This window comes from Leptosomus discolor, chromosome 2, assembly GCF_034619465.1.
Source record: "Leptosomus discolor isolate bLepDis1 chromosome 2, bLepDis1.hap2, whole genome shotgun sequence".
Lineage (NCBI taxonomy): Eukaryota > Metazoa > Chordata > Aves > Leptosomiformes > Leptosomidae > Leptosomus > Leptosomus discolor.
This window is the reverse complement of record NC_141392.1, coordinates 121854083-121867141: the sequence shown is the minus strand read 5'-3', so window position 1 is coordinate 121867141 and position 13059 is coordinate 121854083. Positions and strand designations below refer to the sequence as shown.

At 43.9% G+C, this 13059-nt stretch overlaps 1 protein-coding gene across 7 annotated transcripts in view; it reads right to left on the bottom strand.

The window, feature by feature from the left end:
• The window catches only part of RUNX2 (RUNX family transcription factor 2), a 222479-nt gene that overhangs the window by 84244 nt on the left and 125176 nt on the right, over positions 1 to 13059 (bottom strand). For 4 of the 7 annotated variants that reach the window (XM_086461654.1, XM_086461655.1, XM_086461656.1 and 1 more), the window contains exon 6: positions 11189 to 11350. The exons of 1 other annotated variant lie outside the window; for it this stretch is intronic. In XM_086461654.1, the coding sequence (XP_086317780.1) occupies positions 11189 to 11350 (162 nt within the window). Of the gene's footprint in view, positions 1 to 5830; positions 5850 to 11188; positions 11351 to 13059 lie in introns of all 7 variants that reach the window. 2 more of the 7 variants (XM_086461652.1, XM_086461653.1) reach the window with 1 other exon arrangement.

Here is a 13059-nt window from a genome sequence, read left to right as displayed (position 1 = left end):
CTGCTGCCTCTGAAGCCTGGGAGAAGGTGAAGAGCCACAGAGCTATCTCAGTACCCTCCTTCGAATATCAGCCTTGCGCTCCCTTCTGGCCCATGCTCACTACCACCCAGCTCTAGCAAGGCTGCAGCCACTGCTATCACCTCGCTGTCTCTCTTTGTGTTTCCTCAGTTCCCTCTCATATTCTGTTGTACATTTTGTAACCAGTTGTACTGTATTTAAGACTGCAAATTCACAGAGGACAGGGCTGACCTCTCTTTTTTTCCCTTCTTTAATTGGATAGTCCTTAGCACAATGGAGTTGGACTTCCAGATGCTACTGCAATACAAACAATATTAGCAGCTGCTGCCTATCGCGTGGTCAGTGGTGATTCCAGCAAAGGCCCATCAGCTCTTCACAAATACAACCATTGCTTTGATCACTGAACCGTATCGCCTGTGGTAGACAAACTTGGGTGCTCCAGCTAAAGTCAAAACCTCATGCGAAGCCTTGTCAAGGGGATTGGCAAGGGGACTGATCTCCAGTTCATGGAAATCTTTCAATCCCACAGCTTTCAACACAACACAGAACATAATTTCAGCATGGAATTAAATACAGCAAGCTGGTTTTTTACAGACATCTATCGCCCAAAAATGATGTGCCTTACACATTTGGTCCTGTACTTGTGCTGCAACCCTATTTTCCACGCAAGCTCATGGCGCAGTCTAACTATATAAACTAAACCAAGGTGGACATACCTTTAGCTGCCAGCTTCCTAATATTCTGCCAATTCTGGACAGTGCTTGTAGAAAAGGGCATAAAAACGCACCGACGCTTATGGATCAGACAGCAATAGCACAGTTAATGATCAAAAATAACGAGTGAAAACCATGCACGTGGCATCACTGGAGCTTGTGTAGGGACTTTTCATCTCAGCTATGTGAAAGAGGCTTTGTGGATACCGCTCCTAATCCAAGAATAGCACCTTCCACGTCTCACTGCTAGAGAAATGTGATGTTAAGAGGCAGAAAGATCAACATGAGATGCCTACCCCTCCATTTTGCTTTCAGAACTCATCCTTGTTTTAAATCCCCTGGGCTGTTTTTCTCCCCTTCTCTCAGTACGGTTGCTTCTCTTTCTCACAAGAGCCCAAGGAGGCTTTCTCTAGCTGCCTACTCTCAGCACTTCTCTATTACAAAATAACATATTACGGCAATCATTCATGGCTACCACAGCATAAAAGGTCAAGTGGGTGGTTAGAGAGACCTTTGGGAAAAACAACCAGGAAACCTGGAGGTGACACGGCCCAGACAGGGCTGAAGACACAGCACGCTGATTCCTCTTCCACAAGCACATTTAAAATACCACAACCCCCCCTGCATTAAGCATATGATACTTCTTTTGCCAGAAATAAACTTCTTCATGAAATGACAGCATTGCCTGGTCCAAGTAATCACAAGGGTTTAACGCAGTTTCAACTCTCTATTCACAAATTTGCCTGCAGAGTCCTTATGAACGTGGAGAGCAAAGAGGCTGCTGTGGCTGGGTGTCTGCTACCCAACAGGGCCACAGCCTGAGCTCTGAGCTGCAGACTTCTCTTTGCTTTTGACAGAGCAAATGCTAACTAAACCTGGAGGAAAAAGCCCTTGTACCTATAGCTACATTTCTTAAAATTAAAAGTTAAACAGTGTTTGAAAACTAGGTGAGAATGTGTATCCTGTTGTCCTATTCCTGTATCTCCATTTAGGGCAATGGGTGAGGAATTAAATTAATTTTGTTAGAAAAAATGGGAGGGACTTTACAATTGGGCAAATATAAAAGTAGAAAAATTCCTAAAGAATTGCAGAAGCCCACAAAGTCAGTGAAAAATGCTTTCTTAGGGCGTTTTTTCAGGTGGGTTTTTCAGCAGATACCGTAGGAGTCTGGCTGATCACAGAAGGGAACTTCCACTGCTTGATAGATCACAGTAAACCCACAGCAAACTTGAATGACCAAAATATTTTTGTATGGTGCTCCTCCAGCCTTCTTGCAAGTCAGACCAGTTCTGCGTCCCACAACGTCCAGTTCCCTGCGGCTTCTGTCATCTCCCTGAGACCCACCACAGCAACCTTCTTTCTTACCACCTCCTTGTTGTGTCTGTCACTGCCACAGGAACACACTTGAACCTCAGAAATAAAAATCAGTGCTGCAATCTGGCAGACAAAGTTACAGCAAGTTCAAATGAGTGGAAACTAAAGTTAGACAAACTCAGGCTAGTAATAAGACCCACATTTCCAAAGTGAGCTTAATTAGCATATGTAACTAAAGATTGTGGAGAATTTTGCTTCCCTGGAAATTTTTAAATAAACACCAACTGAGTTTTCATCTTCTTTTTTTTTTTTTTTTTTCCCTCAAAGCTTAACCTGAAGTTCAAATGAGAGCTAATTTGGGGAAATCATACAGTGGGCTCAAAGCAGATGATCACACAGGCTTCACTGTATTAATAATCTATGAATCTATACACCTGTGGTAAGCTCCTTATATCAAATTATTCTTCCCTGAGCTTTATAGACGAAGCTCCACCATTGCTAAAAACCCTTGCCCTCCACAAAAATTGCTTGGACACAGAAGCACCACTGAGCACTGCATGGGTGCAGGGTCAGGTTCCCTGCAAGGGGATCGTGCACTGCCCGCACACTGCTCTTGTGGACATGGGGAACCTGTCCCAAGCTCGGGAAGGCATCTCCTACTTTGATCCCTTCCCTCACTCTTTTTTGAGTCAGTCTGAAAGCAAATATTAAGAGATTTCCAGATTAGCGTCCCCAAATACCCTCCCTTTAATGCATACGAAATAGTTCCTTCTCCCTTAATAACATCCTTTATGAGCCACGTGAAGGTGCGCACCTTCATTTTATCTCGTTCATCTTCCTCTCCTTCACTGCCTACGTTGTTTTCTTTTGTACAACCACGGAAGCCTGAACCGCTTGCACGGCTCTTACCTTCTCTTTTGGTCACCAGTAGCAGCCCAAATATCACCAATATCAATGCTCTTTTAAATCTGACAGCCAAGCTGGCAAAACACCAGATCCTTTTCTGCTAAAAGGTCCATCAGGAGGGGAGGAGATTGAGACATCTGTAAAATGGGGCCAACAACCATTACTAAACCACTTCAAAAAGGTGTTGTGAAGCTCTGCTGGGCTCTAACACTCCCTTCCTGACCAAATTCAGCATGGTCAAACTCTGCATGGCCAGAAATGCCAGGAAATTTCACTGAAAGTGAAGGCAGCTCCAGATATTTCTACGAGCAGCAGTTTTTGCCTCTTGAATTGTATTTTTTAGTGTAAGATTTGTTAAATTGGGCCTTTTAAACCATACAACTCCTGGAGGGCATAAGGTGCTTTTCTACATTTCTTGTACCAAACACAGTCACAGTCTGAGAAGGACCAAATTCTCCCACATTTTATGGAACCACTTCATAAATTCAGCTTGTGCAATTAATCAAATCAAATTCAGTGCCACAAAGACTCAAGCCCACAGAGATTTAAGGGCAAAATAAGTGATCCTGACCACCCTGTATATACCAGAGAGCCTCACGTATGGAGTTAGATTCCCTCTCCATAACAGGACACATGTGGTCTTGCATCAGCCACGACCACTGGCTCCATCCTAGGTAGAAAATCAATGGCGATTCCACCAAGGGAATGGAGAAATCATCATATGTCTTTGCACAAGGACGAAACAAAGAGCTTGGTCCCACTGCCTTCCTGTTAGGAGGCTTTACTGGGAGCACACATCTAGGTGATGGCTCAGGATCTGGCCCTTTGAAAGTCTGGAATCGAGCGCCCGGTTGCCCCATTAACAATTAGCATTCTGTTTACAAAACCCAGCAGAGTCAGTAAGAATAATCATTACAAAACATGCTCAGACTGTGATTCCGGTTTAAGTTAATATAATTTTAATGAGTTCTTCAGAAAAGGCCTGGCACTTATGGAAAATTTCCTTAATTAATATCAGACCCTAAATTAGTAATAAAAAAAAGCCCTGAATATCATTTGGTCTCAAGCTGGAGCTAAAGTATGTTTTGGCATCATTACTAACTGTTAGCAGCAAGTTCTGGAAACAGATGCAAATCTTGATATGTGTCCTAAATATAAAACACATTGCAAAAAAAAGCTCAGATAAAAATATATCTATACATCCACATATATTTGAGTGTGCTATTTCCTGCCTGTATCAGCAACAAATTTATTCCATTTGAAAACATTCCACTTGTTTCTTTTCGGTATTTTTTAAATCCCTTATTTCAGAAATAAAACTCTTTCCCTCTGCCTTCATTTTTCTTGTTTATTTCCTCTCCCGGCAGCCGTTTTAAGTAAATGAAAAGGGCTTAAAGACACGCATTAACGATATTCAAACGTCTGAAAATCAGCCTGCTTGTTTTACCACCTAAATATGGGTATAGACGCCTAATTTGAGGCCACCCACGCTAGAAAAATTTGGCCTTCATCCTTGAGGTAGGGATCATGCAACGCATCTTCTGGACAATTACTCCAATGAGAGATTCTACCCAGCAGAGAGGCTGCTACTGAAACCCCACAGACGAGTGCCAAGGTGCTGAGATTCCCAGGTGGCACCAAGTGGGCAGGAGACTAAAAATGGAAAACTTGTGGTAAACAAAATAAATAGAACCACTGAAAAATAATGAAAGAAAAAAAAAAAAAAAGACAAGGTACAAGTTTAGGGAGGGTGGCAAAATGAGCGGGTTGTTTCTGAAGACACGAGCTTCCCCAGGTTCTTTACTTTGCCTTAACTCGGTGTCGCCTCGCAGGGAAAGCATTGAAAATTAGCTATGAGAAATGGAGACAGAGACAACCTTCAGTCTTTCAGCTTCCATTTAAAAAAAAAAAAAGGAGACAGAGTGAAAATTGTTATAGTCACCAAGAAAAACATCACGGCATAGAGAGCGCACCAGAAACAGAGCTGGCTTCTTGGGTTTGCCAAGAGCCTGAGACAATATTGGTGAAGCGTGAACTGCTCATTCATTTCAGGAGCTGCTAACACAAGGCCATTGCTGGCAATAGCCACAGTATTAACCATTTCTCTGCTTCCCAGAGCACGTCAAGAGGAAAAGAATTGTCTTTTGGAGACAGCACTAATGCCTTCTACCTCTGGGGTGCATTCAGAAAAGTGTGGCCAGCAGGTCGAGGGAGGTTATTCTTCCTCTCTACTCTGCCCTGGTGAGGCCACATCTGGAGTAGTGTGTCCAGTTCTGGGGCTCCCAGTTCAAGAGGGAGAGGGAACTACTGGAGAGAGTCCAGCAGAGGGCTACGAAGGTGATGAGGGCACTGGAGCATCGCTCCTTCAATGAAAGGCTGAGAGACCTGGGCCTGTTTAGCCTGGAGAAGAGAAGACTGAGAGGGGACCTTATCAACACTTATAAATATCTAAAGGGTGGGTGTCAAGAGGATGGGGCCAGGCTCTTTTCAGTGGTGCCCAGTGACAGGACAAGGGGCAACGGGCACAAACCGGAGCACGAGAAGTTCCGCCTCAACATGAGGAAAAACTTCTTGACTTTGAGGGTGGCAGAGCACTGGGACAGGCTGCCCAGAGAGGCTGTGGAGTCTCCTTCCCTGGAGATACTCAAAACCCACCTGGATACAGTCCTGTGCAACCTGCTCTGGGTGACCCTGCTTTAGCAGGGCGGTTGGACTAGATGATCTCCAGAGGCCACTTCCAATCCCCGCCATTCTGTTATACTGTGATTCTGTGATTAAGGGTCCCATCCTGAAATGTGCTTATTGCCCACAACATTTAATGAAGTTAGTACGAATTAAAGGATGGAAGAATATCTACTTCACATGACCACACTTTTTACTTAGTGGCTGTAAAGTTTTCTGACCTCTTTAGAAGAAGACCAACTTTTCTTTCTTAACATTTTTCAAAGACCACATCCCCCTGAAATGGGAAATTCCTGACTACAAAGATCATGTGTGGAAGTGACATTAAGCAAAATCCAAGGTAATTCACATTCAGGGTCAGAAACCCAAGATGACAACTAGTACAAGACCTCAAGAAAAAACAGCCCATCACTGTGAGCCACTTTCTCATTAACACACAAACACTAAATCCAGAGGTTCAGCTGGAGCAGCTTCCATTCTATGTGGTTTTTATTTTAATATTTGTAGGCTTACAAGAATGAAAATTAAATTGTGTAAAGGAACAGTATTTTCACTGATTAGGGCATGGCTGGCATTCACAGGGTTGCATTTATACTTGCCAGCCCCCAGTGAACTGGGAGAACAGGAATGTTTCTTAAACTGAATATCTGATGAAGGTCCAGGATGGTCCAAAATGATGTGGTGATATCTACAAAGCGAGACGAATTAATGGGAAAGTTTGGCTACACTCAAACTAGCAAACAGCCAGGGTCTGGCTCTAAATCCAGCCAGGATGGTCTGGCCACAGCTGTAATATTAAATCCTTTTAGCCTCCGCAATGGGGTGGCTGCCTCCAAGCTGCCTACGGCAACAGGTTTGGGACTCTGCTCCTTTCCAAACCACGGCTGGGACCTGTTTGCGACCATGCTGGCCAACCCCACTCAAAACCAACCAGCTGACGATTTAACAGTACCAGTATTTAACAGTCCAAGCCCTACCACTGTGTAATTTATTGGTAAAGATACGACTTGCTGGCCATTTCAGTTCACAGGGATGGGTCTGCAAACTTCTTTTGTTTGGAGGCTGAGCCCAGTGTGTCCCTCATCTATCTCAGCACGTCCCTATTCAATGACACAGTAAATACAAAGACAGCAAAATTCACCCTGCATGCTTCGGGGACTCCATCGCGTGGGACAGGAGTGTTTGGGCATGGTGGCAGGAGGCCAGCATCCCCAACTGACAATTATCTGCAAAGAGTGCAAGCCTGGGGCTGGAAAAGGTAGGTTTGGTGATTTGTCCTGCTATTTAGATTCAGTTTCAACTTTCTCCTTTGTCATATGGGCATTTGCCAAACACAGCTGCTTAGGACAGGCCCTTCCACAGCCAGCACTGAATGTGTTCATGCTACACTCGCAGGACAGGTCCTCCAGCATCTTAAGACCTTGACCCCGCAAGTCTCTCTCAAAGGCAAAGCAAAAAGCGAGAGACTGACATTCAGGCAGAATGGTGAGAAGGTCCAGGAAAAGTGTAGGGGAAAAAAAAGTCTCCCCACCTCCCTTCTCAGTATGCTCAACAAAATTAAAATCAAGCTCAAACCCTGCAATTACAGAGCAGGTAGAGGTCAGGGTGAGGCAGACCACAGCAGGGTTAAACCAGGACTGAAGTGTAACAAGGCTGTGATATAGATATGTTTATGGGACAGTTAAAACATCTCTTAAATCACCTCACCAAAGGCAGACTATCAGATCAGACGTGCCTGTACCTGAACTACTCACCTAGGCTCGCTTTAGAGCCCATGGAGACAAACAGGCTCTTCCAGGGCACTGCCAGGGACCAGTACAGCTCATCTGCAGACTGGTCAAGTCCTGCAAATGCCAGTTTGTCCTCACTGACTCAAAAGGGTGCTGAGGGTGACTGTCTCAGATATGGATATCTACCCTGGGGACATCTCTACCCACACCTCCTTCACCTGCTGCAGAGCAGCGTTCTTGTGACTGCAGGAACAACCCCACTGTACTCCCTGCTCTGAACCTTGCATGTGCTGAGGACTTGCTGGATCAGTCCCAAAGCTTTATGTAAAACAGCTATGATGGGTATTTATATGAATCATATACATTAATTATATAATAGACACTCATGCTCCCCATCCCACATGCACTTTGGTTATGCATAGGACACAAAGACTGAGTGCATTCACTATGAATCATGCAATAAGACTACGTCCCTCAGGCAAAGCTCTCTCTTAAAATGACCATGTTCATATATTCCCATGGTTTCCACTACAATATTATTTAATTAAGAATATTAATCTGTTAGGCCACTGACTTTCACCGTCTTCTGGGGAGTCTGAGCAGACAGATATTTTAATAAAATATAGGGAATCCTACACTTTTTACGACTGAGTTGGTGAAATAAGGTAAGTCAATTGCATGGTGTCGTGAACTTGTTTTTCACTTATTCTTGATATGAACATCAGACTTATGCACCAGAGACATCATCGGTTCAAAACTTGCATGAGAGATGCCAGATAATCTTTTTCTTTGCTTTGCTTTTCAGCTATTGCAGTTGAATACTGCCCGACTATGTGTGACGCATCATCAATTAGTTGTATGACACTGCAAATACAGCATTGATCCCCATTTGAAGAACAAAAGATGAATACTTGAAGTTTGACAGCTGTGGGCACTCATTTGCACGTGCCTGCAGCACGCATGCAAACATTTCAGTCCTGCAAAGAAATCAGTCTAGACACTGACAGGACCAGTTCAGCCACATTACACCAGCCTGCCTGAATAACTCCTCCGGGTTGCAGCCTGCTGCCCTTTTCCCCTCTCCCATGGGACAGAAAACCACATGAACTACTATGGCAGTCCCCTGTCACCTCCTGTCCTACAGCCCCAAACTTCTTGTTGATGCTCAGCCTAATCTGGGATTGAAACACAGGTGTCCTTATCACCAAAAGACGCATCCATCCTGGGACAGGGAGGAACACCACCATTTTGGCCATGGGTTTGAAGTGTTTCTGGTCACGGGAGTACCATCAAAAATAGCTCTTGAAGGTTGCCACTGACAATACAACCAGGAATCACTCTTTTGAAGGGCACATTGCTTTATTAGACGATGTATTTTCAAAGTCTGGGTAAGCACAACTTAAGCAGTTGCTTAGGCAGAGCCATGGAGGCCCGTGGAAAGGCTGCGTGATGTGAAATTGTGGCAGATAGGAAGTCCTGTGCCTGTAGGTGTGACACCCAAGGCCTAAGGGGGAAGTTTTACCCATTCTTCCTCCTGTATGATGCTAAGCAACAGGCAGTAAATACGGCATTCATTAGAATTACCTTGTATACTTTTAACAGCCTTGATAATCAGATTTCTGCCACTGTATCAGAAAGCAAAGATTGTTTTTATTCAAGGCCTTGTAAAACTCTAATTTCTCCCTCATGCACTGGAGGTGCCTGAACTTTTCTAACATTTTCACTGTTTCTTAGCAGTCTTTTTCTCCCCTCATCAAAACTCTGTTCTCCTCAAGTAAATGAGTGGAGACGGGCGTTTCTCCGTGTGGGAGGAACAAACTGGTAGCTGTAAGGGGAAGCTTTAAACTTGCATTTCTCCCTCTACTATATACACAAAAGGGGTCAGGTCCTGCTCTCCCTCCCTGTGGCACTGCTCGGTAGAAACCCTTAAGAGGAACTGCAGGGTTTGCAGCTGCAATGTGCCTCTCTGCCAGCCTGAGCAAGAAAGCTTGTCCTCCACTCAGGAACGCCGCTCTGTGTTTCTGAACGTCAGCAAACACTGCAGACAACCTCTGGCACTTGTGGAAGATCGAAGCCCCCTTTTCCAATCTTGAATCTAACTGGAAGAAAGATCCCCATGCTGGGCAAAGATTAAGAGCATTGCGGAGGGATCAGTCAAGCCCCCATAAGGTGAAGGATAAGAAGCGTGAAGGCAACTGACTGTAGAGTACAGCAGAAAAGTTCAGTCCATGGCCACATAATGTACACAGCCAGGTCTTTTAGTCATTCTGCCTGTGCCCACATGCCAGGCACTCACGTCTGAATACACACAGACAAGCAAGGGCTGCAGGGCAAGTACGCGGTGGTACAGCTGCCGCGGTCCCAGTCGAGCCTCTCCTGGAGGTATTGCTGGGGGCACATTTGCAAAAATAACCCATTTGACAACACAGACCATCAGGAGGCTCTGACTCAAAGGGAACCTGTTTCGGGCCAATCAAAGCATTTCCTCAGCATCAAGCTGGTCGAGTTCTTTGAACCAAGTCAGCGCATTGCACAGAGAGCCCGCAGGAACCTGCTCCACCACCCTCCTCCAACCCTCGGCCCACATGGAGATGCTTGGCATCACGGAGAAGGCAGAGCGCGCTAGGACCGCAGAGGTTTTTGCAGCTGTTCGTTTGAGAAACAAAGCTTCCCTCCTCCAAGATGAAAGAAATCAAGGAGTCTACACTAATCAAATCCTACACGCCTGCTGGCTGAAGTTCAGCTTGTCAGTGATGCAGCTCAGTGGAGTGAGCAACATTTCCAGTGCTCTGAGCTTGGTGGAAGGGGAAAACACGACAGCAAAAAATTCACCTGGCTGCGAGTCAAACAGGTGTATGGCAGCAGCAACCAAGATTATAATAATATCTTGCAAACATGCAAAAAATAGATGTAATAAGAGTGATTCTTTGGTTTTCATTAATGAATCATAAAGGCTTTCTTTACATTACACATGCTTTTTTGGCATATGCTGCTAATATTTCCACACTTGCAAGGCTGGAGTTTTAATACTGAGCCTCCCTCCCCTAAGGTTCCTCATTTTTGGCAAGATACACAAGGTGACTCTGTGCCATGACAGGCTCTATCTTACTTTGGGGCAATCAGATTACTTCACACAGCTGGTTTTATCACTGAGACCTTTAGAGATGAATTGCACAGTATGTAAATGTACATTTGTTTGATAAAAAAAAGAGTCTCAGTTGCTCACTGCTGTCTTGTCTATGTTCCTAAATGTATTTCCTCTCTCCTGCATCATTCCAAAGCACAATTTGTCCAATCTTTACCCTAAAGTGACTCAGCTAGTTTCTGATAGGCATCTTAAGTACACATTAACTAAGGGAATCGGCTTTCTTGAGCTACTGGTTTGAAATGCAGGAGAATGAACCTTAGCCTTCTCTTTTGAAGAAATAAACGCAGCTATCTCTCAGGATGCCTAACATCACACACACCACAAAAGTAAAGCACCAAAAAATAGAGAATAACATAATTACTTTAAAACATGCAAGTAAACATCCTCTCGTAGGGGAAAAAAAAGTGAGAATTTGTTCATAGATCAGGTTCACAATTTAAAAATGGTCTGATCTGAAATGGACCTAGAGACATTCAAATTACACATGCTCAGAGCAACACAACAGCTCTTCTACTTCAAAGAAAAAGGGACTTTGACCCCCGCCCGCCATGCAGTAATCCTGTTAACACCAACTGAGCTGTGCTCGTCTTGTTAAAGTTTGTCTGAGGCCATGGAGGCAGCCTCTGCCAGTCCTGTTTCTAGCTGCATAATTATTGTAGGCAAAACATGGTCTTTACCTGAGAGGCGTCTGGGCACATCGGTAATGGCTGGAAGTCCTGTGCCTCGAGTGGAGGACAGGGGAGTTGTGGAGTGAATGGACGGTGAAGTCATCTGGCTCAAGTAGGATGGGTAAGACTGGTCATAGGACCATGGCGGGGATGACTGCGCCTGCCTGGGGTCTAAGGAGAAAAAAAAAGAAAAAAAAAAAGAGAATTTTTTTTTTTAAAGGATAAAAAATTTTAGGGCATCAACAACCTCATCAAAAGAGGCTGGATTACTGAACATACACACATCAGTGCTATAAGGAATGAGAATGTAATGAAACACAACCTGCTCCTCTAGGACTCAATGCCTTCAGGCCTCGCTCTGTGCTCTTCCCTCCCCATAACAATTTTTTTGGGAAATGAGTAGAGCAGTGAGCAGAGTTTTAAAAGTTCTAGCAGCTGTGCTGCAAATTCCTGGTGTCTCTCATCCATGTCTAACAGCATGTTATACCAAGACTCGCCAGTCCTCAAGGATTCAGAAAGATAAGCAGACAGCAAGTAGAGACCCAGGTCTGAGCTTAGGAAGTGGACTTCAGAGGTGGGAGACTATACAGTCAGCACTTGCCATGCCTGTCAAGTTGTTATCCAGTTCAAATATTACACAGTAGTGTTTTCAGTGCTGAAAATACTTTCCAAGAAGGAAAACGTCATTAATCTTATCAGCGTCCCCAAAAATGTCACATTTGGATGCTGGCCCAATCACCTACAGTCACCTCAATTACAACAATATGGAACCAAACGGTTTGGGATAACTATCGGAAGCTAATGATGCCTTCTGGTGTACTTGCTACAGCTCACTATGGAGGAAATGATTTTAAGGATAAATACAGTTTAATTTTTTCTGAAGCACTGGTGGATTGCACTAAGTGTGAGAGGGGGAGACCTAGTTTTACTCACTAGTGTTTGGATTTATAAACCATTTGCTCTCAGTTAATATTTGGTGATAAAGATACCACTGAATGCCTCACAAATTATTATTTTTGTTTATTTACATCGATAAAAATAAAGCACTTTCAGCCCCAAAGTTTGTTTTGGGCACTGCAGAAACAGAAAACTACATCTGAACTGGCTCACAGAAATTGTAGCGCTTCCCCCCCAAATCCTTCCCAATATTTTCAGTGAAGCACATCAGGTCCACTCAGTTTGGAGAACCTGCTATATGAGAGCACTGTGCTAAGGCCCTACTTTGTAGACAGCAATGTGATAGCCACATGGCATAAGCAAAGGCACTTTTTCAGGAAATGCAACTTTTTTGTTTTCTTTTTTTAACTCCTTTCCCTGCTCTTCCACACAGCAAAACCTTGTAGTTTCAGCTATTCCTTGTTTATTTTTTTCTGTTCAGACACGATTTGTTTGAAGAGATGTCTGGAAAGCAGATACTTCCTCGAAGTAAAATATCTATATAGATACATACCCCCCCCCCCCCCCCCCCAACTTTCCAATTTAATTTTAAGAGGATTTTCCTAGAGTTTGCCATTTATATTAGAGCTGAGTAATATAAATGGTTAACATAAACTCCGCAGAAATCTGAAGGACACTTGATCATTAAATGTAATGAACTTCTTTGTTTTAACAATTTCAAGGCTAGGGTTGTATAGATTGGCGCAGGTTCAAATCTGACTGACTGCTCGTTGTTATATCTGATATCGACATATTTCTCTGCCTCGTTCCACTACTATAATTCACCGTGCAGTCAATGGTAAATGATCTTCAACTGGGAACGGAAAAGCCTAGGCTTGCTGGGAAAACAATCTTAAAATTAATGATGTGTCAGGAGCACAATCTCAAATCCAAGCTCATTCAAACTCCAAGAGCTTTTCAATCTCTGCTTCTGAATCCAAAAT